Source organism: Aphelocoma coerulescens, chromosome 2 (genome assembly GCF_041296385.1).
Source record: "Aphelocoma coerulescens isolate FSJ_1873_10779 chromosome 2, UR_Acoe_1.0, whole genome shotgun sequence".
In the NCBI taxonomy this organism is placed as follows: Eukaryota; Metazoa; Chordata; class Aves; order Passeriformes; family Corvidae; genus Aphelocoma; species Aphelocoma coerulescens.
Window position 1 is genome coordinate 105,854,149 of NC_091015.1, and position 27,101 is coordinate 105,881,249.

Below are 27,101 nucleotides of genomic sequence, written 5' to 3' on the forward strand. Positions count from 1 at the left end.
TTTCCGTAACTAAAACGGGAAAACACTGATGTGCAATGAAATCCTTATACTCAGCAAACAAATGTTACAGCACTAAAGCTTTTCTTCTTCTTAACAGCACGAACACATGCTTTGTCTACAGCTTTTCAGACATCCCTGTCTTTGGTTTTCCGATACCAGGGTGATGGGCACACACTGCTGCCGTGGTTCCTCACAGCAGGACCAGAACAGTACCTCAGATGACTGATTAGGAGGACATCAAGCACAAGTAAAATTCTCAGCAACTAACTGCTCTGGAAGGTAGAGACTATTTAAAATTTTTGTCTTAATTAATACCACAACCCTTGCTGTTAATTTTCTTAAATTCACAAAACCAATAATTAGAGCAACCCTTCTCGCATACTTACACTTCTCAGACAGTTGCCTTTTCTAGGTCCTAGAGGAATAAAAATTGCAGTTTATTTATGAACACATTAACTTTCATTTCTAATACAGGTATTTCAAGTTTTCCTTTGCAATTTGTCTTTTGTTCTTACTGATGCCAAATAAATAAAAATTATCTATGTGAATATGAAGACACTGTCTCAATGTTTTTAGATAAATGCATTATTTCAAGTCAGGGCAAACCCCAAGAAGAAACCCCCAACCTTCAGGACCTCTTTCCCACCACCTTGTAGCTGACTTTTGAGATGTAAACCTCTACCAAGTGCTTCTAAGATGTTTTGTTTCAACTTAGCAGCCCTTTATAGTGCAACAGGAGAAGTGGCTACAGCAGGCATGTGCACAGGGATCAGACAGAACGTTATCAGACAGGCTTGTATCTGAGCACTTCTGTCCAGTCAAGAAACCACAAAAGGCCCAGAGAAATTGCTCTTGGGAGAGAGTTACCAACCAATTTTAATCTGTCCTACTGGACCAAAACTGAGAATTTAGATAGCAGGTGTTTCTGGCTCACATGAAGGCTACTATGGTGAAGATTGCAAGGGAGGAGAATAGTAAAGAGATCTTCCTTCAGCAGTTTTATGATGTGTATGTGTCCCATTCAGCTGGAACAGGCACTTTACTAGAAGCAGAAAAATTATGCAGGTTTTGTCTTAACTGCACACTTTGCCTACCTGACCCAATGCCAGCATTCAAACAGCAGAGACCATCAGACCACAAACAGGCTGCAAAAACAAAGACTAGTATTTCAGTTGTAAAATCATTTTTTTTATTGTTACAAATATACATATGAATAAAATCCCTTCAACCTGTAATGTAAGTGGGTAGCTGTGAAATTTGCATCCCCTCCCTCAAAAGCTGAAATATTTTTACAGATGTCAAACTATGTTTCTCATAGAATTACACATTGAAAGGAAGCTAATATGCAGACAGAACTGAGGAAGGCCTCCAGAAAACACCAATATTAATAAAATTTCAATTGCCCTCATTCCAATCAACTATATACATTAATATATGAATGTGGAAGCATACCATGGTTATACATAATCCAAATCCTTCTCTGTTGTGCTTTCTGACAGTACACAAATGTAAGCATTGGAGCTTTATGTACAGTGGGAGAACAGGAAGAAAGAAGCTCCCTATGGGAGAAATGTAAAAACCATACCCAAGCATTTAATATATATAATCTATACAAATTATTTTATTAGTGTGCTCTTTTAATATAATTACAATGTGCAATTGCATACCGCAAGAATATATTTATATGTAAGTCACGTGCAGATCTGACACATTTACATTCAGCAGTACAACACATTACCTGCTGTACAGTGTATTAGTGTAAGACAGTGTCCAGTTAATTTGCTTTGCTTTCTAAATGCCCTAATGCAGGGCACTCTTTGTAGCTGCTTCAGAGAAGTTCAAGTAGAATACACGAAAGAATGGCTGGCTTTAGCCAAAGGCATGGAAAGGAATGTCTGCACTGTACAGACCAGAAATTAAGGACCGAAACAATGCCAGGTATACTGTAAATCATGATTGGAAGATCAGGTTTTCTGCATGGAAATGTACCTGTGGTGAAAGAGCAGCTGACTAAAAGGGCTGTTGATTGCCGAAACCCGATTGTTATAAAAAGCTCTTGCGCTACAAAGCACTTGTACTGATTGCTAAACAAAAATAAAATCTTTATCTGCTTCTTCGCCAGAGTCACTGGACTTGCTTCCCTGATGGCCATCTTTACTTAAGGACCTCTGCTTCAGTTCCTGGAACTCATGAGACTGCTGCCCAGGGCTTCTTTTTGCAGCTGCATAAAACAGAAAGAGGTCTTACTAATGACTGCAGAAGAGAGAGGAAGAAGACAAAAAAATAACAATAAAAAAGTCATTAATGTGTACGGGACCTGCTCCGGACCTCACTGAATTAATTTGCACTAGTAGGAGTAGCATAGGTCCATTTATTCTTCAAGCCAGAAAAAGGTGAGAAGAGAGAGTGAGCAAGCTTTATTCCACTGCTGGTTGGCAAGCAGGCAAACTTGAAACATGACACTTAGTACTTCACTGTGGCATGGATAAACATTACAGTTAGAAATGGCCTGGAGATTTTCTTCTCATCACACCACTTCCAAACCAAAACAGCATGCTTTTTCCAGCTGGGATGGATCTCACAGTGCACTCCTGACTGCTCAGGTGGATGTACCTGCTGGGCACCCCTCAGACCAGTGATGCACATGTCAGGCAGGCCTGTCTCCCTAGCAGGACACATCTATGTTCTCCCTTTTGACTCAGCAGCTTTGATCACAACAGACAACTCACAATCACAACTCACCTCAGCATCCAAGTTACACAAACTGTTTCTCCCTGACCCTACACTGCCAGGTCCCAATGTCCTCTCTGTCCCCTAACAGGAGGGACACCCTGAGCTCAACCATCGTTTCTTCCAGATGAGACCATGGGCTCTGCACCTTGCTATGCTCAGGACTGGGGAAAGCAGGAGGGCATACCCACTTCCCACAATCTAAATGCAAACATTTTGTTCACCCAACACTCAGACATCTCCATAAAGCCAGGGCTTTCTCCAAACCTATAAGCTTCAAAATAAATTGGAAAAGAAGGTTGTAAACCTTGTTGAGACTCGTGATCTACTCAGTGGCCTACAACTGCTATGGTAACAAGATGGTTATACACATCAACCAGGGTGACCTTACCCAAGGACTGACAGCATTAGAAATCTCATACTTGCACTTAAAATGAAACTTTACACACAACAGCCCTTAAATGTGACCTTGTTGCAAGTCAACCTCATTCCACCCCCACAAAATTAAATGTTGCCATTACAAGACCTTTGCTCCACCATTTTGGGTAAGGATGGTCAGCTTTGGTTCACACTGATCCTTGTGCCTGACCACTTTTGTGAATCCCTCTCTAGACAAGACACCAGGAGGTGCTGCGGCCATGCAGCACCACCTCTCCTTCCCCATGTACCACTCACCTGTAGCCTCACCACTGCGAGGGACAGCCTGCCCTGTCACCAGCACGCAGCTCCAGCCAAGCAGCAGCCTGCCACTGACCATCTCTGCGGCCATTCCTAATTGTGGCAGGCTGTGTTAGAGACTGCCAGGAATGTGGGAAGTGCAGAGAGGGATCCCAAGGCTGCCAAATAGTTCTCCTGAGTCAAAAATACCTGTTTTCTCATTTGTGCTAGCCAAAATATGTGAGGAAATGAGAGCCAGCAGCTACACACTCACTGCATTCTTATCCTGGCTTTGCAAGCTGGGAAACAGGAAGGGATTTTGGGAAAGGTTTTTTAAGCCATTTCATAGAATTGGAGAGGATTATGATGCTGAAATCCTGTAAAAATATTCAGGCATTTCCACCTTCCAAAACACCACTGCTTTTCAAATAAATAGGTGCCTGGAAATTTTTTGAGTCATCCTTGACACCAGTACCTGGTCTTTGTCTGGCCTTCATTGACTCTTCAAACAAAACCCAAAACACATCCTGCAGCAGCCATTTTAGTTTATGGCCTGATAAATATAGGCAAGTAGTTTGCCCCATAAATGACTGAAAGATGTATCAGGCATTTAAGTCCACACAGTGCAAGCAGGCTTCTGCCAGAAGAGCTTACCCTTGCCTCAGTGAAACCGTACACAGGTGACCTGCAGGATCCTGTCTACGGCAGGATCCCACCTTTCAAAACTTACTTTATCAGAGAGGTATCTCAGAATGAACTAAAATATAATAATTTCATTATGATAGGGAGGGGAGATTCCCAGTTTGGATGGGCTAAGTTTGATTCTACAATATGAAAAGGAAATCAGTTTATAAATTTTGGGCTGAGGAAGGGTTATGTGATGTCTTATAAACAGAAAAACTGTGGGTAAATGGAGTCGCATAAGATGTTCAAACACACAATTAAAGCACTTTAGAAAAAAGTAATTTTGAACAACTACTTAAACCAACCAGTTAAGAGGTAAAGAGAAACATGTAAACATGTGCCATTTGAGAACAGGAGATTTATATTTTAAAGGCACATAAAGGAACCAAACATTTTTACAGCCTACTGAATGAGCTCACTGTAAGTCAAAGCTGCTCCTCAGTGCAGCACCGTGCTGGGCTTGGGTTCTTTAGGTGGTGTTTTTGTTTGCTTTTGCAACTGAAAATCAAAGTAACAACACATAATCCAATTTACCCAGTTCTCAAATGGTTTTGTGAGTGATGCACTGAAACTGGCACTAACAATATTCAAGCTGAAATGTATTTTGAAACACTGAAGTGCATGATCTTAGAAAGGATAGGTGTGCAAGCACAGCAAGCAGCAGCCAGACTACCTGCAGTGTGCCAGTGTTGCTGCACTGAGCAGTCACAGGTTGAAGTGAGTGCTCTTCGGCAGAGGGACTGCATGTGCTAGATGGAACTGGTCACTGGAGTTGCCACAAAGGAAAAATGCACACAGATGTGTTATCTGGAAATTTTTTCATGCCATGTAAATCCCATGGGGACAGAAAGATGATTAGAACCCCATGAGATTTTTACCTTTCTCATAATAACAAATGACAAACTCACACTCTTCTGTGGCTTCTTTGCTATTACCATTTATTAACAATTGTTGGTGCCAGTTATCAAGTACCATCTTGATGAAAAATGAAAACTTCTAACCAGAAGTTGACTGTGCCATCCTCTGCCCAAGCACATTAGCTTCCTCTTCTGCACTGGTAGAATACTGCCCCGGAGTGGTTTTCACGCTGCCAGATGGTTTGGCACAGTCAAGAGCTGCCTCTCTTTTTTGACAATCTCCTGTTTGCTCTAGCAAGGAAAAGGATTCATTTATACTCCTAAACTGTTCTGTAGGCCCATGTACATAAGGTAGTATGAAAAGTTTCACTTATCCAACCCATTTAATCAATTATTCAGAGGGCAGTAATCAGTATGCCAGTTGCTTGCTTAAATGTAGCACAGGTATCTTGGGGTGTTGGTAACTGCAGCCTGATCTCACAGGTGCAAAAGAGGTGTGTTTGCAGATTGTCCCATGAAGTACAGTTAAAGTCATCAACATAAAGCAACTTTATAATCAAATATCATCTAATATGTAGCTTTATTTCACAGGAGATATGATTTTGTTACTAACTCAGACAGATTTGCAGTGATTTACCAGTTGCAGAAATGAATTGAACATGCTAGCCTGAAGAGAGGTAGAAAGCAAGGACAGAGGAATGGCTGAATGAAGGAAGTAGGACAGTAATGAATAAAAAAGAAAACATGAAAAGGAAAAAAAAAAAATAAACAGAATTTACTCTTTCCCAAATAATTTTATGCACAGCACAGCTCGTTAAGAACCTGGCAAGTTAAACTATTGTCAATAAAATATGTACAGTGCCATGTAGAACCAAACAGAAAATCCTGTGTTTGGCTAATTTGACTGGAGGTTTAAGGGAGCAAGGAGTAAGAAAGCACAGTGCCTGACTCCTGTTGCTTTTGGAAACATGGATCATTCTGAATGATGGCAGTGGGCTTTGTAGGCAGCACAACTTCTCAGTCTTCACAACCCAGCCTTACGTAGCTGCCTCGACTCGTTTGTCCCCATTCTACTCTGTGAAAATCTGCTGCCAGAATGTGAAAGACACTACTTTGTTTCACAGTTTAAGTGATGGGAACCACCTTACATGTCTTTCTTGAGGAGAGACCCAGGAAGGAAGACATCACCCCCAGATTTCAAACATCATCACTTGTTAATGCCAGTTAACACCATGCTGAGCAACATTTCTGTAACTACTTCTCCACATATCCTGTGCTATCAGAGGATGCTTTAGCTCTTCTAAGAGTCAACTCAGGGCATGAAAATGCATCAGCAAAGGTAGAAATACAGTGCACACATGAAAATCAACAAAGAGAAGAGAGCAGCCTACTGTTGGGCATAAAAGATAAAAGGTACCAAGCCTTGCCCTGGCACACAGAGACTCATTGCCTGAGGAGGGGGAGGCGAACTCAGCCACATGCAGAAAGGAAAGCCACAGAAAGGAAAACAGAGCAGTGGGCTGGCTGCAAGGAACCAAGTCATGGCTGTTTGCCTGAAAATGTGCTGAAACCACAGAGTTGCATTTCACATTATTGTGTGACCAATATCAACCAGCATCTTAGTTCAGACCAAATGAACCATAAATATATACCTTAATTGTCCCTTAATTGTCCAGTTACAGTACTAATACCCAGGGATTAATTGTTCACTTGATTTGATCAAAGGAAGATGGGTGGAGGAGATGCTGAATAGGTGACCAGTTACATTTTCCTCGTGCTTTTCACCTTTAAATGACTAACGCTCTTCCCTTCCAAGTGAAAAGAAATCAGGGGACAATGATGCATAAAATTTCACTAGAAGACACCAGTTATACAAACACTCCTACCTTCTTGAGAAAATGATCTGACTGAGGGGCTGCTCTGACCATCCTTTTCTTTATCAGAAGGAACTTTCTTCAGCACTGGAGGAAGCAGGGCAACTTTTGGGGAACTGGGGCCAGAGGGAGACTCTGGAGCATCCTCTGTGGAGTACCACAAACAGAAGGGTGAGAAGGAGAAATTATATCTGCACTGAAGCTCACAGAAACAGTGCTGTTTATGATGGGCCAAACCTCAACACAATACACAAACAAGAAATAGCCAGAACATGAGTCAGAAAAAGAAGGATTCAGGAATTTACATTATGACAAGAGAACAAGTTATATGGACCTCAGTCCAGGGGAAAGACTTTTAGCAAAGAGAATATCTCAATTGCTGCATTTTTCATGTGTGCTGTTATTGTAGTGCAAATAGAAAGCTGATGGGACCAAGGGATTTACCTGCAGGACATAGGTATGCAATTTGTAAAGAAAATTGAAAAAAAATTTGGATTTTTTTTTTTAAATATTTGTTCTAGTTATATTTTTATTGTCCTGAAACATAATGAACTGATCGATTTAGATGTCCTGTTTCACAATTATAAGGTCTAAGAGTGAACCAGGGAAACAAATTACATAAGCCTTACAGAACTCTGTACTTCCATGAATGACTTCCCAGAGCAAAGCACAAGGGCATCCATAAAGACTTGCTAAAAAGAAAAAATACTTCTCTCTTCTGTATTGTAAGGAAATCTGGAACTGAAATTCAAATCCATAGTTTAAAACCATCTTGTTATCTTGATATCTTGTTTCTCTAAAAGGCTGGATATGGATAATGTAAGGCAAGTTGACTACTATCTTTACAGTCCTTACAGGAAGACCTTTTCAGTCTTACACTAGCCAGCCCTCAGTTGGATAGTAGGGAAGTAGGTTACTTAAACTGCTGCTAAGTTTGCTTCTCAAGGAGTTAACAGTGGCATATGTACACAACAGAGGAACTAGGAAGATACATTAAGCATTGACAGAAGAAAAAATGGAACTCAGAGTATCACCTGTATTGCACAAAGAGTTAATTCAGTTGCATACTAGAAATTAATATAAATTTATCTCTGCTGAGGAGTCACCATAAAGAGTCAATCATTTCACTTTCAGCACAGGAAAGCAATGACCTTCCCAAATGCAATTTGGTATGAACAGATACAACAATTCTTGGACCTTCTCCATGCACTTGATACGCCTGTGAGGCCACTTGCTTGGGGAAGCTCAATATCAACACAAGGAGGAGCACAGTGACCAGCAAACACAGCTAGATATAGACTTTCAGCCTCTGACAATTTGGGGACATCTGAGCTGTGTTCCTTTGCACCCAGATTACTTAGCAAAAATTTGCTGCCATTTGTGTGGCCACACTGCTGGAAACAACAGCAAGAGCAAGAGCACAGAAAGGATGACTGCTTGGCTTTTTCATCACGTTGCCTGGGTGTCCTTAGGCAGTGGGTTACTACAAGTACTAGGACAGAAGTTAGACTGCAACAGAGCTGTGTTGCTTTTACTATTGGCCACAAAGCTGGCTTATTATGGGTAAGTATTAATTACTCCCTTGTGTTAAACCCACAGTATGCTCTCTGGGCAGGAAATAGGAACTGGCAGAAACAGACGGCTCAGGTCATTCTGATACCTCAGACTTTGACATAACACTGCCTGTTTTACAGATTAAGCACCACTAAATAACCCATGCTTTCCTGTTGCATTCATCTTCATGAGAATCTTACCCGACATCTCTCACTTTGATGACCATTTCTAAAATGGTCAACAAAATAAATGTAAATCCACCTAAAAACTTAAGGTGATTTTGTATGTGAACAACATTCTGCCCACTGGAGTGCAGAGACTAAGTAAGCTCAGATTTCACATCAAGGGCAGGGAGAAGGCTGTAACATCCCTTTGACTCCTCATCCTTACCAGAAATTCCATCATTCTAAGGTCAACGGTGATTATGGGAAAAGTCAAGAGGGCTGCAAGCTGTACTTTGGGAAGTGGGGGGTTGTGACATTGGCCTATTAAACAGCAGACAGACAAATGCATGGGAGAACTGCTGAAGCATTTCCCACTACTAGAAGCTTTAAGATAATATCTGGGTAGGAGGCAGTCCCACAGGATTATAAAAGCACAGCTACAATTCTTTTCAGTCAAAAGCAATAAGGAAAGAAAGGAAGGCTAAACAAGGAAAAAGTAAGAGACAGTTGGTTTGTGCAAGTTATTAAGAATAACAGCACTCGCTTGAGGGGCTAAGAGCAGCCTGCCACAAAACACCAAGGACTTAAGAGCCAGGTGTTTAGAGAAAATACATTCATTTTTGTCAGTGCTACTAAAACTGAGCTTTGATGCTGAAGTGCTCCCCTCTTCTGTGAAAGCAGGCTAATTTAAAACAGCTCTGCCACTGCCACTACTGCTTCTCACACTTTACTACTGAGGATCACAGATTAAACCATTTTATTTTCGAATTAGGGCAAAAAGGGGTGGAAAAGAAGGATGTAAGTCAAGAGCAAGGCACTGAAGAACCTGTCCCTCTCCATTTAACTTCTGCTCCAGATGTGGCCGTGGGAGTCTCCTCCATAGCCCACACAAACAGCACCCAGAAGCACCCAGAGGTGGGGGTAACAACTGCCCAGAAGAGCTTCTCACCAGTACGAGAAGCAGAGCGTGGTTTCTGTGGCACTGTGGGTCGTCCTGCCAGGCTGGGCTTTGCTGACTGCAGCGGGGGTTTTGGACTAGTCGGTGTATTGGAAGAACTTCTTGCCTTTGCACCAGCTTCTGCCTTTGGTTCAGCTTTTGAGTTTTTTTCTGATGATGCTGAGTCGCCTTTATTCGATGAAAACCGACTCTCTGGAAGGGTCTGCTGTTGTTTAGGCACTGAAATAAAAAGACACATAAAATAAAGTCCGCTGCAACACAGAAGGCTCCATGCACAGGTATACTGGTGTGGAAAATACCACCACAAGCTAACACGTGCACTGCTATGTGACTGTGTAAAAAGATCCCTAATGTCTTATTCAAAATCACTGCAAGCAAAGCATCTAAACCTGCTAATTTTGACACATGCTAAGCTTTGTGATTCAATTACCCAAGACAGCAATTGTGTGTCCCCCTTTTAAATGTATTTGGGATGATGGCTAGCTGGACCTTATTCCTCCTTCATATTTCTAAGAGCAGATGGCACAGCCTACCTGCTGAGAAAACAGTGATGGATCAGTGGAAAAGGCAGCTCTTGACTGTTTTGTGTCTCTACAGACAAAAGGTTGGGTTTCCAAGATCAACAGAGAAATCCTGGCCCAGAAAATAAATCCCAAGTGTGCAACTAGCAGGCTAGATCTTTTTATTTGTTACTTTTAGCAAGCTCTAGAAGAGATTTTGAAACTTAGCCCAGATCAAAGTAGTCATTATATAGTATTTTGATTTATCAAATAACACTGTATATGGATTACAGTTTCCACACATTAGTAATTTTACCAATGTGTTTTTTATCCCAAACAAAGACCAAGGTATTTAGAGATAAATTTACAGTGACTTCCAAGCAGTAAGTCTAGCTATGCAAGCTGGTAGAAAGCCTGCTGGACTCCAGGTTGCTAACAAGCAAAAAGCCTGCCCTACTTTCCTACTCTGCAGCTTTCAGAAGGTTGAAGGCTTATATCTGGCAGTGTCAATGATAATCCTGGAACTTGTAAGTTAGCCTGGGACTTTCAGCAGTTAATCATCTTTAATCTCAGAACAGAATTTCAGACTAATTGAAATGCAGACTGGTAGCCTTGGTACTTGGCAAAACCAAGTGTGTGCTCACAGATGCTGACTTGACCTACCTACCTGCTATTCCCATTCAGAAATCCGACTGAACACGGAAGTGCTGAGCACAGACATTCTAAAGGCAGTGGGAGGGAGGGGAGTGTTTATATAGCTTGTTGCAAGCCAATCTCCAGTATGTTTTTCCAGCCTATGTAGGTGTTTTTCAGCCCAGCTGGAGTTAAACTCTGGCAAACCAGACAGCTGTGTGGCACACAGAGATGAGTGTGAGTGTGTGACATGGAGAGTTTGTGTCTGCATGCACAAAATGCTTTCTTGCTGCAAGTGAAACAGTGGGACACCACCTGCATGTGTGCGTGTGTGCACACAAAAAAAGCAGGCAACATCCACACACAAAGCAAGGAATAAAACCCCCAAAACTTATTATCCTTCTGCACCACTATCTATAGTTCTCCTGTAACAATATTCAGCAATTTTTCCATTAACTTTCTTTCTTGTCTTCCTGACCTCAGGCTTTCGAACATTATTAGAACACTGTAATTTAAAATAAATTAGCCCAAGCCAGAGACAAACTGTAGTTGCAACAATGAAAAGGAGCCTTGGGGAGCTCTCAAGCAAGAGTGGTAAGGAAACAACCCACAGCTGGAGGCCAAAAGGAAGGGGCAAGCACAGCGCAGTGAGGTGGGGGTGAAATGTGTCATATACAGAGACAAAAACCAGAGGAAAGTTGAGGTCAGACACCCCCAGCTACTCCAATGCCCAAAGTGCAGACTATCCTTGCTCCTCGGACTTCAGTATGCTGTCCTCAGGGGACACATACAGTCCATAAGTCCTCCTCAAAAGACGAGCAGGCTTTAAAAGTACTGATTTATAGATTATGGCATGCTTTGAATATGCTTTTTAAAAAAAGCTTTAGAAAGACATAAAACTTCAAAACTGATATTTGAAGTGCTCCGTCAAGATGGCCACATTTGGATTTTGATTTCAGCCTGTTTTTCCAGCCTTGCTTCTGTATGTTTTAGAAATCCTGTGTGGCAGGTTTGCAGGATACCACCACTGCTGAGAAATCAGACCTGGATTTCCTAGCTCAGACCACTCCTTTCATGTAGTAAACACAAACCACCAGAGCTGAATGCCTTCTGAAGCCATCACTGGCCAGTCCCAAAAGTACACAGGGAAACCAGTCTGTTAGCTTCTACTCAGGTGGCCACAGTGTGGCACTGCCATGTCAGGGCCCAGGACTGCGGCTTGACAAGGACACAGAAAGACGAGGTGCAAAGGGACTTGGTGCTGTAAGGACTGCAAGGCTGAACACCACTTTGTATACAATGGAGAGTTGCTTTGTGCACATGAACAGTGTCCAGGGGCCTCCACAGCTTTGCAGACAGCCCTGGCTTCAATCAACCTGGGCAAATCCTGGGAAGAGCCAGCTGCCATTGACTATGAGTCAGGACTGCTGACAGACTGACAGCACTACAGTCAGCTGAAAGTCAGGACTACTCAAATTATTGTGAGCAGACTTAAACCTTGAAAACTGGTCATATTTCCATCCTCAGATATATTGAGCACTTAGTCTTTTTTGTGCACAGACATTTCTGCTGGCTTTGCTGATCCCATTAAAAGCCATCCTCCTTTCAAAGGCACCCCAGGCACCTGCACCAAGTACTTTCTCTTCTGTGCAACAGAGTAAAAAGTGAGCCATAAACTCAGCCCTAGAGCTGACTTCATGAACAATGCCATCCATAGCACAAAAAGTGAGCTTGTTTCTAGTGCTTTTCACATAGTGTAAGCTCCTATTTTGCTTAATCAATTGTAGACTTTCAATCTGAAGAGGGAAGTGAGATTTTAGACATCAGGCATTTTGCATTTTCCAGAAAGTTTATACCAGGAAACTTATACTGTACCTGTACCACTTCCATCCAGTCGTTCTGAGCTCACTGTTGTGTCAAAAGACTCTCTGGGAGTTGTGTCATTCCCAAGTTTCTGGAAGAGTGAGAAAAGCTCTCATATTAGTAATATGTCTGCAATGAATACAACTCAGTGGTTCTGTTAAGAAAAACCCCCTAATTTGGGAGCCATGAGGCAGAGAAATCAGTGATAGCAAGAAATGGAACATACTCTCTCTTTGTTTCAGATCTTGGAGAGTTAGGTGGGAAGACAACTACCCTGATTTGTAACTACACGCCTTTTAGAGCTGCAATGACACACTGTCTCCTATGTGATGGGTCTCCTAATGCACAGGAGTTGAAACTGTAGGTGTTAGCTGGAAGCAGCCTTTTCTCCAAAGATAGCTCTGTATCTAAAAACTTCTTTTTTGAAATAAAAACCTTTTTCTGAAGATCAGATTTTGAGTATGACTGCTGAAGGGATCTTATGCTCTTCTACACAGAACAACAACTTCTTATTTTAGATAAAACTGCAACTACAGAAGTAGGAGTGCTCACATACTTACAGGATTCCTCTAGAAACCAACAGATCTTACTTACTGAAAAGTGTTCAAAGCTACTCATCACAAGCACTGCTGGGTGTTCAGCACCTCAAAATAAAGGGGACTTCTGGTTTATATGCTGATATTTTGCTTAAGTCTTCTATTGTCAAAAACAGGTTTCCTAATATCTTGGCCTCAAAAAAAAAAAAACCAACTGCAGAGACTTTTGTCATGTCATAGGTAAGTGAGCTTGAAACCTGTGTATTCACCAGGAGAAGCTTAGATATGCAGCACTTGTAAAAAAACCAGCCTCCTTTTACTGCATTACCTGCTAGCAAAGCTTAGGCAGAAGGACAAATGAGAGGATTCAAAAAAAGCACATAGAAGTAGGTGCAGGATATACTAAGAGAGAAAGCCTTATAAAGATAAGACTAGGGATAGAAGTGAGATTTTTTTGAAACTAAGAAAGTAGGGATAGACTTCTGCAGTCAGGCAGCTGCAACCTTGAACTTTATTTGCTATTTCAAGGCAGTTAGTATGGAAGATGACTTAAAGCAAATGATTTATTCTGATGACCACTGCATTTGGTTATATACCCACATGAAAGTCATGTTAACATGTTCAGGTCACTGTTACTACTTCTGCAACACCTACTCTGACTGTCCCATAGCATTCAGGAAACTCCACCACGTGCCACACAGTGTACAAGCGTGATCACTGCCCTTTGGGAGTTATGATCTGAAAGACTGCTAAGTATAGCATGTAGTTAAAAATGGGACAACAGGAAACGTAGGAAGGGAGAAAATGGTTACAAGTAGCAGGAGTACATATCTATTACAGAAAAACTGATGCATTTAGAGTGAAAACAGTATTTCAAATACAAGCATAAAGAAATGATCTCTAAACACCCATGCTGGCCATGTGCCTTTCCTTGTGGTGGTAATACAATACAGGCATTTCAAGACAAGATGATTTTAGGGAGTGATGCAAAAGACGTTGTTGGCCTTACAGATTTCCTGATACCTCCACTTTGCTCATGTAATTTCTCAGCTCCTAAATCAAAGCCTCTCTTCAATACAACAAAGAGAACAGAGATGCTGAGTGTTTGCTATTCCTGTGTAAGACCTGGCAGGGTATCTTGGGGTGACTTTATGATGTGTATCCCATATCACTGCCCTATGCCCAGAAATTAATTCTTGTGCCTTTCTATGCCTTTAAACTGAGCCTGAGAGGAGGAAGGAAAAACTGAGCAAAACTTTTTCAAAGCAGTTTGCAGCTTGTTCAAGGTCACACAGAGATAGTGACTTTTTTTTTTTTTTTTCCCCCAGTCAGCTTTCAGCCAGTTTTTCAGCTTATTTTCTCTGGAGAGAGACTGAGAGTTGAACCTTTTTTTCCTTCCCTGGAATTTCAGATTTTCTCCCTTTTTTGCTGGACTGCTTCAATATCAGAGCACATCAGGAGCACTTTCCACCGGGCACAGAAGGCCTGGCCTTGGACCAAGCCCCAGCTCCGAGGAGACCAAAGGGAGGACTCGAACACTTTCCCAGGTTTTTCCTCTACAGCAAAAGATTTTATTATTCAGCATTATTTTCCTTTTCCCATGTGTTTGTTAAATAAATAGTTCTTATCTCTTTCAGTTTCCTTCGAGGAAAACTTATTTTTCTCAAACCTGGTGGGGGAGGGGTGGTTGTGCCTTCTCTCAGAGGATATATTTCTAAATTTGACCAAACCGGAGCACAGGGTGATGCAGTCTCCCAATCTCTCCTCTAAGAAGGGGTGAACACCTAAAATGGCACACTGCATTAAGGAGGGTGCTATTAGAATGATCATTAAACTTCCTGTACTATAAAACTATCCTGATACAATGAAGTGCTCTGGACAGATGCTCTCTAGAAATGCTGTGACTTGTAGGGCCAGAATATTTAGCTATGGTGTCCATATGGACAAAACAAAGTCACCTTCAAAGACAGCAGAAACCATTGGGAAGAAACTCAGTTTTTATTCCCACTTCTTGACTGTCACTGATATTTTGGCTAAATTCTCACCTTTTCACCTCCTAAAGTTACATGTTTCTCTATATGACTGTCTTGGCTATATATATTTTAAAGGGAATACCACTCTCCTTTTACTGGACTTTTCTTCTGTACCTCAGAAAAAAAACGCCTTTTTTGCAACAATCTTTTCATGGAATGTAAATTCTCATGAACTTTCACCGAGAAACTAATTTTCTCATGTAAATACTGAAGATAGATGCATAACACTTAGCTACAGTAAATTACTTAGGAGAGCTGCATGACGGTACGAAACTAATTTCACTGTAATTCCCTCCTCCCTCTGTAGTTATGGGACTACTGGGGAAATGTGACCATGTACCGAGACATGTACAAAAGCCAGTGCTGGCACCTATTAGTGCAGTACTTAAAAATGCAATTAGGATGTGTGCATGTTTGGCTACCTACTGTACACACACTACAAACAGCTTATGGTCCCCAGACAACACTAAACAATGGCTGCAAAAATTTACCCTGAAAAGTCAGATCAATGCAGGTGAATTCATCATGTAGATAAATAACACCCGGGCTGTATTTTTAATAGGAATTCATTCAAGGTTGGGAAACACTGCAGGGTTGGGTGTCATTGAGAAGGAATGAACAGGTTATGGATGACTGTTTCCTCATAGGCCTTGCTCCAGGTATTTAAGAATCCAGTGTGTAACACTAGATGGAGCTAAAAGATCGTTTTATGTGCGCCCTGAGGCAACACTGATCTGCAAGTACTTGACTCCACTATTAGTGCCAATTCCCACGTTGTATTCTAAGTACAAGAAAACAAAAGCGCATTTACCATCTTTCCATCTACTCTGCACCTGCTCATGACTTCTATCTGCAACATGACTGTGGTAGGGTATGAATGAAACAGTAAATTCCTTCTGGCTTTGTTTTCATGTAAAATAGCTCAGTATATAAGCAGCCATCTGTACCTTAAAGGAAAATAAAATCTTCTATCATACTGAAATTCTGATAAATTTGAAGATGTTACAGAACTTGGTATCATAACGATCCTAAACAATGTAGCAGTGGGATGCTGTCTTCTGCAGCTTAAGTGTCAGGATACTGTATGATTTCCACACTCATGAGTATCATGAATAAAAGTGCAAACCTTAATTATTTCATATTGTGATGGGTGAAGCATGTGAAAAATGATTTTGAATAGCAGTTCAACTTTGTGTCCACTGAGCAACATTAAGAATAGACAACTCAGTACTCTGCTGTGTAGGGATTCCTATTTCAGTTCAGTTTTCTTGGCACTCTCTAATACATAGAGACATAGTTTTGCATTCCACAAATATAAATTTGTACAAAAAATAAGATCAATAATATTATTTTCTTGTAATTTAAACCTGAAATAACAGGACTCACCTTTCCAGCCAGCAAATAAGCTAAGTGTGATAAAAAACCCCTAAAACCTGGCAATAGGCAACAACTTTTCCTTTTGCTGAATGAAATTAAAGTTTTCAATTACTGTGATGAAGGCCCACCAGTTGAAGAGGACTTTTACTCTCCCCACTCGAAAAAAAATTACACATGCTAATATTCTACCTCAGTCATGTCGTTCCAGATTTGACTCACTGTAGGTAACAAGTGTTAAGAACCCAAAGAGCACGAAGCATACAGAATCATGCACTTGTAAAAATTCACATAATCTGGAATAGTTTGGTATTTTACAAATTACAGGCAGGGCGTAACACTCTTATTTAAAATCATATGGCATTTTATTTGAAAACTTGCTGCTTTAAAGGTCAATGAGACTATTCATGGGCATTATCTAATACCAATGAGAAAGGTGGGAATTGGTCATTTCTTTAGAAAAATTGTTTTTGCACTGAGGATCCCTTTAATGATCCACAGATGGCTGCATTAATTGGAATCTGCTTACGAGAAGAGTGTGGTGTCTGCAGGAATGGCTTACACATCATGGCAAGCACTGTAAGACTATGAAGAAAGGGAAAAATGGACTTAGGGTGCCTTGCTTGGTCACAGCAAGACAACTCTGTACATGTTAAAGGAAGCAAAACAAAACAAAGTTTTGTTGTAAGGTAACACCTTTTAAATTACAGAGGACAGTGGTGGGGAATGGAGAACCTCAGAGTGCCCTGCACATGGAAGAGGAAGAGAGCAGTGAAAAAAGGCTGATTCTTTGGTAGTTGTGAAATATGCCAATTGCAGCTGGCAGGAAACAGAGGATAATAAAGGGGAAGACTGATGGCAAATGGGCATCAGGCAAAATAGGCCAGCACAGAATGCTTTGGAGGAACACAAAGATATTCCACTCCGTACATTTGCAGAGTGAAGCAGATCCTGCCCAGGATCAGCACTTCACAGAAGAGAGAAAGGGAACCTGGACAGACAATTGGAAATAATTTTTTTTTAACAGGTTATTTTCTTTCATTGTTAGTATTTGAAATATATAAATCGAAGGCATAAAAATAATTAGGTGAGGTACAAAAGGACATAAAAATCAAAAAGTGCAACAAGAAAAGTATATGCCAAATACTGTAAACAGTGAATGGTAGCCAGACTTGCTTCTCTGTATGGAATATATAATTTAATATACAGTAGACCTCTCCGTCTACATCACTTTCTGAAAGAAAAGGGTACTGACAGCTACCACTGTAGTTAACTTTGCCACATACCTGAGGTACTGGTGTGCAAGGGGGCACACAGTAAGAAGCCTGTCCTAGTTTTACCTTTTCTGAAGCAATTCCAGTATGCACTGTGAACGAACCACATATAGAGTGGAGATACTGGGCTGGGCTTATCAGTCAGCCCCAAATTATTCTGTGATATGTGCAAATAATTAGATGGTCTCTTCTGTGTTTGTGATGGTCTGACACCAAGTGCAAGGGCAGGCGTCACCCCCTCCCCAAGGCTTAATGGTCCAACTCCTGCTCCACATGTGCAGCCTGTGCCTTGGCTAGGCCGTTTGTGTTCAACCACCACAGCACGGAGCAATCCTGTCACAGGAACACCACGATCCCTGTTGGAAAGCAGGACTGATGTGTCAAGCCCCAGCCACCAATCCTTGCAGTCCCAACCCACCTCTCCTGAAGACACATAGTTTTGCCCATTTCTTTTAACAACTCAAAAGAAATCACATTGCCTTCACCTTCTGAGCAGAGGCTGCTCTCTTCTCCTGCTTGGCCTTCATTTCTGCAAGAAGTCCACTGCCCATCACTTGCACACCGTACCTCCGGCCTCCCTGGGGGCTGCCCTTGCTGTCACCCCTCTCAGCTTTTGCCACATCATCTGTCTGCACCTCCTCCAGTGAGTCTGGCGTCTTTAATTCCTCGGACCGCTCTGCACCACCGTTCTGCTCTGCAGACTTTGCCTCCTTCTTGCTTGTGTCTAAAGCTGGACTTTTTGCAGCAACCTTGGGCGAGGAGGGCTCCTCTGCCACCGACACGGTCTGGGGACGTTCTGATTTGGAGCCTCTCGATTTGATTAAGTTAAGGAAGCCACTCTTCCTCGAGTCCCTTTTCTTCTTCTCATCACCTGCTTCACTGGGCTCACCGCTGTCAGAACTTTTAGTTGATGGTCTCCTAAAAAAGACACCAACATTTCAAACTTTTCTCCACTCCCCTCCTCCCTTTTTAAAATAGTACCAAATGACTTCTTGCAGACAAAGTCAGTCTTTTATATGACCCCTGTGTTGACCTAGGCCCAATCATTACCTGGTGTCTCTATATTAAAAACTGGACAATTAGCATTGGTCATACCATCTTGAGGACTTCTGTGCTGCTTTGTGCAGTTGTTTATTTTGCACTGGGCATCCACCTGTTTCTAACACCAGACAGCTCTAACCAAGCTGACTATGCACATATATATTGGATTTGCATAGCCAGGTTGTGGTAGCAGGGGGTCTACAGGAGTGGCTTCTGTGTGAGGAATCCTCCCGCTGAGCAAGAAGGAGCAGCAGAGAATGTGTGATGAACTGATTGCAGCCACCATTCCCTGTCCCTCTGTGCCACTGGGGAGGAGAAGGTAGAGAAAATTGGGAGTGAAGTTGAGCCCTGAAAAGAGGGAGTGGTAGGGAGAAGTATTTTTAAGATTTGGTTTATTTCTCATTATCATACTCTGATTTGATCAGTAATATATTGAATTTTTTTTCCCCCAAGTCGAGTTTTGCCCATGACAGTAACTGGAAGACATCTCTCCCTGCCCTTATCTCAACTCACAAGCCTTTCATTATATTTTCTCTCCTCTGTCCAGCAGGAGGGGAGTGATAGAGCAGCTATGGTGGGCACAGGGTCAACCCACCACAACATACAATTTCACTCTGCTCCATTTCCAGAGTGCATTACCTGTGGTTTGTACCTGCCCATTAGTAAAAGGAGAAGAACTGATCTAGACACATGTTTAACACAGCTTTTGGGAGATCTTGTTCCTTAAGGGCCTTGCTTGAAATAGGAACTGGCACAGCCACTTTCTCTCAGTAAGGAATACAGAGGTCACTTTTATGGTGCAGATACTCATCCTCAAAAAAAACCCCAAACAAACAAAAAAAAAAAACCCAAAAAAATCCAAACCCAAAAGAATGAACAAGCAAACCCAATCCCTAAACAACCCACCTGCCACTAGGATTTCCTAGGGGCATCTTCTGAGCAGAATACTCACACTTAAGGGCAAAGGTGAGCACGTACACGTTCTGCATAAAAGCATAAAAGCACCCAAACCGGATCTTTATTTGGGACTGGGTGTCCCAAATAAAAATCCTCAGCAAAGAGTATGGCCAGCGTGGGCAAACAAGGATGGTGCAAGTTCACAGGGACATCTGAAATGAGCAGCTAGCAGGCACCCAAGGGAAGCACAGGAGAATGCAAGCCTGTGAGCACCCTGAATTTAACCTGGCTAGGACATTTTTCAGAGCTACCATAATTTCATGCCTCCACATAGTATATCATACATAGCTTCACATGTCACTACAGATATCTAAAACTCATAGTGACTTTAAAACATCTGCTTTTCCTGACACAGCTATCTACCAGTTAACACTTACTATTTTCTTCAATGGATGTCACATACAGCACAGAAAGGGTCATTCCAAGCTGCCTGGAAATCGCCCTTCCTTTCTCATTTAGTTATGGAAATACTCTGTGTGCGCACGTGCACAAACATGCAGGAATTCAAGAACATCCACATGCATGGCTCTGTAAGTACACAGCCAGCTACGAAGCAACTGTATAAGCTCTATAACCCTTATATAAAGCTGAAGGAGACATATCTGTCAGATTAATGTTTTGCTTAAACCTGGAATACTACAGATTGGTCAACCATGTCTTTAACATATTTCAAAACCAGCATAAATCTACTGTCATCTATGAAAACACCGTACCCGACAGCACTCCTCACCAGAGAGGAACACCCATGTGTACAAGGAGCACTGGGGAGACTCTCAACCAATACAAAGCTCTGCTTCAGCTCTAACGAGCTTTGCTGAAGGGTAAAATGAAGGCAACTGAATTATAAAAATACACACTAGTTATGAATCCCCTCCAACATGGTATAGTAAAGCAATTTATTTCCAAGTAGCCACTTCTAAGGGTAGGTAATCGAATTCACAATGTTTTGACTATTAAGGTATTTTCTGACTTTGACAACAGCAACTCTAGATACTGGGAAAAGGAGTCAAACACAGCTTGAAACTGCTGCTTGCCCAGCTATCAAGATGGATTTTTTTTGTTTTTAAATAACTTCTAAAAAACTTTTTAAACTTACTTTGAATCCATTTTTGTCACTTTCTTAGTGAAAAATTCATCCACACCTTCGTCCACTCTCCCCATTAGGCCATTCTGATCTCCTTCTGGTGGTACTCCAGCAGACACCTGACAGAAGAAAAAACTCTCTCTGGTATATAATAATCTAAGCATGTTTGCTCCAGTGATAATAATTAAGAGTTAAGACATTATAAAAATTATGTGTGCCAACCACAACTCAATGCAGACAACAGAATCACCACTGGAACTCCCCCTCTAGCCAGTCCAGCTGATTCATTATATCAAAAGCAAAGTAACCCAAAACACCCGTGACAAAATGGATGCTGCAATACATGAGGCCAGGAATCAAATGTTTTCGGCTTGAAAAAAATAGAGCACTAGGCCAGTCAGATAAGCAAAAGAAGCAGAAAAAATAAATCCTGATCAGGAGATGACCTGAAGAGAAAGTATTTTCAAAAGGCAGTTGTCTCACTACTTGGAGAAAAATCTATGTTCTGGATTTAGGACTTAGAGATTTAGAAACAGAGCTCCGGCAGGCTAACAGAGCCTTTTATAATTCATTCAGTCTAGCACTTCCAAAAGCAGAGACTCTAAATACAGAATCAGGTGTTCCACTTTAGGAACCAAACCCAGACTTTTGCTCAATGTCTGAAAACAGCAAACCTGCTCCCCATCTTTGGTTTCAGTGCCCTCATTTTGAATATGGGTGACCTCAGGCATATAAACCAGGCTGGCTTTGAAATACCTGCCAACTACAAAGGCCCTGTGAAGATTAGCTGGTGACTCTGCAGCCTCCTGAAGATGAAACAAGCAGTCTCCTGGGAGGATTTCTATTGTGGTCTAGCTCCTGTACGTAGCTTTGATGTGGAAAAGCTCTATTACCAGTAAAGAGACTCCCTTCCATTTAAATGCCATATGGAAACCTTTTAGATGACTACAGAGGACTCCCCAAGACCCAACCCAGTTGTACTCTTGGTAGTACTAGGGACCAGGACACAATATAGCAGGGTTTGTAACTTGAAACAATTCCAATCAAGGAATCTCCTAGTTGCCACCATAACTCAAGAGTAATCCCAGCTTCTCTTTTGATGGGGAATACAAACTCTTTTCTATGCTTCAATACTCTTAAAGGCTGCTGCTAATGTCAAACCCAGTCTCATTAAGTCAAAACAATGAACTTCATATGAACTAATGCTTTGACACAATCATGAAACTTTTTACTTTCCTGGCTGAACCCTGTTAGAAATCAAGTATTTATTTTTGTTATCAAAGATAATAGTTAATATTTTATTGATACCTGCTGTAGCAATCTAATACTGATGTGGAAGATGCCCACCTGGTAATGACTGCTTTGTTGTCAGTCAAACTGGCAACAGATTTCCTATAAATAACAGTTCTATTCTAAATTAGCACAATGATTTATCAGATTTCCTACTACGCCACGTTTGGTAAATTCTGTAGAGAACTTGTTTAGCTGGAATATCTGACACTAGGCAGGAGTGCACATGCCTTCATCTGGTTGGTCTCAGTCACAAACCCCTCATCGCTCAACTGAAACACAAAGTAAAAGCGAGTGTTGCACCTTAACAGAAATGAGAAACCACTTCATATTGATAGTGGAGTCCTCCAGATAGTAGGGATAAACATGTAAGTATCAAAAGTAAGAGCATCTCCTGAAGGGGAAATAATTCTGGGATCCAATGATCTACAGAAAATGAGAAGATCTACCTCAAAAAAAAGAAAACAGCATCTGAAACAGCAGCAGGTTCCTAAAAATTAACTGAAGATGTACAGAAATGTTGAGGGTCTAATAAGGTCCCCAAGGCACACGATGTTCTTATAGCTGTTTATTGTAACACCTTTTATTACCAGCATTAACTGTAAGGCTGAGCTCTGGTTTATTTTTACCCTCCTGACTCTAAAAAAAGGAAAAAAAAAAAAGAAAAAGGTGTTAAGGTTTCATTTGTTCTTTTTAATCTCTTTTTTAGCTTAAGTTTAAAAGCAAGCATGTTTCTTTGTTAAGGAAAAAACTGTCTTTGAAGCAGAAATAAATGAATCACCATCTCTTTCATGCATTAGAGATTAATCTCTTTTGCTGTACTAAATCTTCACACATAAGGGGAGAACTCATGAGGTTAAGATCTCACAAAAATGTAAATGATAAACAACTGTTGTATTGTTTTGCCTCAAAGTTAAAGCTACTTGGGAGTGGGTGGTTTTGAGTTTTTCTTTTTTTCCCCTCTCCTTTCCCCCCCCTCTGAATACTCATTTCAGTAGAAATTCTGACAAAACTATAAATCTTTCTTCTGCTTGCCCACTCAACCCAAGTTAAAAGTTTGTTTCTTTTTTTCCCTCCATCTTCTCCTTTCTTTTCTTACATTTTTCAGCTTAGAAAGAACCAATCTGTTTTCCAGCAAAACCAGAGAAGTACAACTATGATCATCAGAGACCCCTTGAATTACTAAATACAAATAATGGGAGCAGCAAACAACCCAAAAGACCTGCTTTAAGCAGCAGAAAAGGTCAAGATTTTGCCTCTCACATTTCAAGTGCTTTTCCTAAGTACTGCTTTCTGTATTCTTGAAGTGGCAAAACCAGCAGCAAACTCTGCAAGCTATGTCATGGTCCACTCATGACTCTGACCTTCAAAATCTGGCTGTTTCATTTTCAGAAGCATCAAAACAAACATCTTAAGTCTTTCAAAAATTTGTTTGGACTCATTTTGAGGTTAGAACTAGTAAGGAACTAAATGGTTCATAAAAACAAGACAGGGACAAATGAGTTTAAGTAAAAAAAGTTCCTTTGAATTTCTGCAACTAAATAAACTCCCAATTTCCTAATAAATTCAATATGGATGAGCACATTCCCACAACACTGCCCTATCATGGGAAGTAGGACTTCTCCTCCAGTAGGAGTAACCTTTTTGTTGCTGTTGAAGAAGATATTGTATGTCCTAGGTCCGTGCCTGGTAGTGAAGCACTTGCCCCTCCCACACCCCCACTCCTTCCACCTCCCTATGCTGATGGCACAGGATGTGCTGAGTTTGGAAGCAACTGGGAAAACATGTGTGTTCTGTAGCAATGGAACTGGGAGAAATAAACACAGATTTGTTTTCATTACATGGAGACAAATCCATTCTTCTGCTACCGCTAACCTTCCCTGTAAAGCACAAGGGAATGGAAAGTTGGCTCGAATATTCCCTTTGCTTCAATGTTTCTCCCTTTCCAAATGGTACAAAAAGCATTCCACTGACTGATACGATCTTTCCCAGTATTAGGGAAATTTTCAAGGATGCTCACAACTGAAAATCCTCAGGAAGCAGAAGAGGCCACAGGCATTTATTACGAGGCCGCCTAACTCAAGAGAAGCAACGTCTGCCCCTTGATAGGGCTACTTATCATATCAGCTGTGCTCTGTTGCTGTGAGATAACTCTGCAACTCCTCCAGATCTGTCCTTACATACCCCGAGGACACACCAGCACAGAAATAAATCTTTACTGATGCGGTGTGCCAAGGAAATGGAACTGTGGGAACTCCACGCACGTATATTGAGTTCACACCAATGCCTTTCGTGAACAGACAGTGCTCTTCTGTTTTGCCTTTCTAAGGCAGGCTCCAGCATGAAAAGCAGATCTGTGACTATGCAGATTTGCTGGCCCAAACACCATCTTCAGTTTAGGAGCTGTGGGAAGCTGGGTGTCACCGAGTAGCTCTTCTGATTGCTGATAGAAATAAGAATTCATGCCAAGTTACCACATCTTAATGCAGGCAGAAAAAAGGATTAAGACTTAACAAATCCTTGCAACATAATTGAAAAGTCTCATGATATTTTCTGCATTTCCTGTGAAAGCTCCGAGTACCTCCAGAAACTGCTTCCATGAAAATAAAAGCACAAAATAAAAAGGATAAAACATATCATGGATTTAGGCTGTGTCAAACAAGACAAAAAGCTTGTAATAGGGATGGCACACTGAAAGACATGAATACCAGGAGAAAAATTAAGTAGTTGCTTATGACTTTTACACCTTCAACCATTGCCCTCATTACATTGCAAGACCTGACTCACAGCAAAAAGCAATCAACACACAACATTGCCAGCAATATTTTAATGTAGACTCACTGCTGCTTGACTGGGCTGCTGCTTTTTATTCCTTTTGGGCCTTAGTTTTGTAAAGTGTTCCAGTTTCCTCCCTTCTTCTGATGGCAGCTCTGAAATAAATCCAGAAGTTCGTTTGTCTGGCCTGCTGGAAGGAAATGGTGGGTCTTCTATATGGATAGGTACTTCTTCCAGTGCTTTATCTAGATCAAATTCCATTTCTAAGAGAAATCAAAACTTTCTAATTAGATTTAACATGAAACTTAAAACAAAAGACAATGCCATTCCTCTTTTTGGTGGTAAATAATTATAAGCACATTCAGGGAACTCAGCCACAACATGTCTGTGAGCAGATAGCACTGTGAGCAACTATTTAATATCAAATACATTAGCAAAGTCCCAAAACAAAGCAGCCAGTGTGGACCAAAAATTCAATCCAGAGGGAGGGAGAATCACCTGTGCTTTTCAATCAAGAACCACCTAGAACCACCTCAAGCAAGCAAAGAAACAAAATGTATTTAAGAAATCCTCACTTACCAAAAGCTCTGGACACTGGCCGAAGCATTCTACTGTGGATGCTTTTCCTTTTTGATTTAGGAGTCATCTATCAACACAAAACAAAACAAAAATTACTTTAGGGGACAAAAGAAATTAGAACAAATCAGTTTTTCAAGCCTATGAACCATTTCAAGATCTGATTTGATTTAACACCAGAAAGGAATGGGTTTTTTCCTCCCTCTCTCATACACTCAGAACTTTTTCTAAATTGATAGTTTGTTCAACTGACTTTTAACAGAAGCAGGGAGGTAATTTATTTGTCCCATTAAAACTGCAGGCTGTACACAGGATGATTATTGAAATTGTCCAAACATTAACTCTTTGATCCCCAATTGTAAAACAAAGCAGCTATTAAAATCTCATCTCTGCATTTGAGATCACAAGGGACTCATTTAAGACTTAATTACTTTGTCCAACCCTGCACAGTTAATGACAATACCAGGAATAGCCTGCTCCTTGTTCTGGCATTTATTTTTAATACAAAATATACTTCCTCAGTTCATTTGTTAGTGGCACGTTACTGGGGATTTGTGCTTCTGGACACCACCACACAGCTCACCAACCTTCCCCAGGAAAATGAGCCTTGGCGAATACAGCCCTTCTTCAGAAAACAAAAACACCATGTCAGTGTTGGCAGTATCTATAGCAAACACATGACTTCCCTGGACTTTAGACACACTGAGAATAGCTGGAAAGTTCAGCATACATTCAACACAGCTACTGAATTATGAACTATTAGCCTTCTTATCTTCAAAATGCAAAAAAAAAAGGAGTATGTTGCCTTAAGAGCACAAATACCCAGACTTAAGACTCAGGTTTGTTCTTTCTGGAAAAAAGTTGTCTTTCTTTTCTTGCCTGAAGCCTTCTGAAAGTTCACACGGTGAGTAAGACAATTTTGCTACAGGAAATGGATGCATCACCAAATCCAAACCTCTTAACGTAGCTCAGCATTGTCAGACTTTTTGTGTAAAAGTTGACCTGCAGGTTTTCTCAAGAGTTAATTTAAAATGGCTCAGCTTCTATAAAGATGCTAGTTTTGAAGCCCAGTGACTGCAAATCTAGTGGCTTCTGGAGTATCAGTCAGGAAGCTGTTATGTCTTGCAACTCATTAACAGAATTGTTAATCAAGTTTAGTAGTATCAATTTTATAGCAGCCAGAAAAGACACAGTTGGCATTAACATTTCAGACAAATCATGAACTGTTTAAGGCAAACATCTGCTAGTTTTTATGTATGCAAAGTTCAATGCACAGACTCACATGCACTGAATTCATACTCCCAAAGTAGTCACAAGGATCATTATGCCACTACTCACATGCTCAGGGTTATGACAGATTTTTGTACCAGGACAGCTATTACCTATGTTCTCAGGACCAGAAAAGGACTGGAAGACCGCAGACTGGGCAGTGATAGCACTGCCTGGGCAACAGAGCTCTGGTTTTATTGCCAGGTACATTGTTGGGAGAAAAAGATACCTTCAGCTGTTGCAGGTTTCCACTTCCACATTTGACAACCATCAGTAAATGACACAACAGTTTCACGACCAGCCAGGAAAATAGTTTGCCACCTGAGCAGATTTACTCTGACACTAATGAGCAGGTAAAATGTTGCTGCATCAAAAGGTCAGACATTACTTTCAGAGTTACCAATAAACTAAATGCAAT

The 27,101-nt window shown here is 41.1% G+C and overlaps 1 protein-coding gene across 5 annotated transcripts in view; it reads right to left on the reverse strand.

The window, feature by feature from the left end:
• Positions 1-1,166: 1,166 nt before the first annotated feature.
• The window catches only part of CARMIL1 (capping protein regulator and myosin 1 linker 1), a 194,445-nt gene continuing 168,510 nt past the window's right edge, over positions 1,167-27,101 (reverse strand). For 2 of the 5 annotated variants that reach the window (XM_069004290.1, XM_069004288.1), the window contains 9 exons: positions 25,418-25,484; positions 24,905-25,101; positions 20,786-20,892; positions 18,177-18,609; positions 12,487-12,565; positions 9,470-9,697; positions 6,815-6,949; positions 5,073-5,219; positions 1,167-2,221 (listed from right to left, as the gene is read on the reverse strand). In XM_069004290.1, coding sequence (XP_068860391.1) covers positions 2,085-2,221; positions 5,073-5,219; positions 6,815-6,949; positions 9,470-9,697; positions 12,487-12,565; positions 18,177-18,609; positions 20,786-20,892; positions 24,905-25,101; positions 25,418-25,484 — 1,530 coding nt within the window. In that variant the 3' untranslated portion in view covers positions 1,167-2,084. The remainder of the gene's footprint in view (positions 2,222-5,072; positions 5,220-6,814; positions 6,950-9,469; positions 9,698-12,486; positions 12,566-18,176; positions 18,610-20,785; positions 20,893-24,904; positions 25,102-25,417; positions 25,485-27,101) is intronic. The other 3 variants (XM_069004292.1, XM_069004291.1, XM_069004289.1) reach the window with 2 other exon arrangements.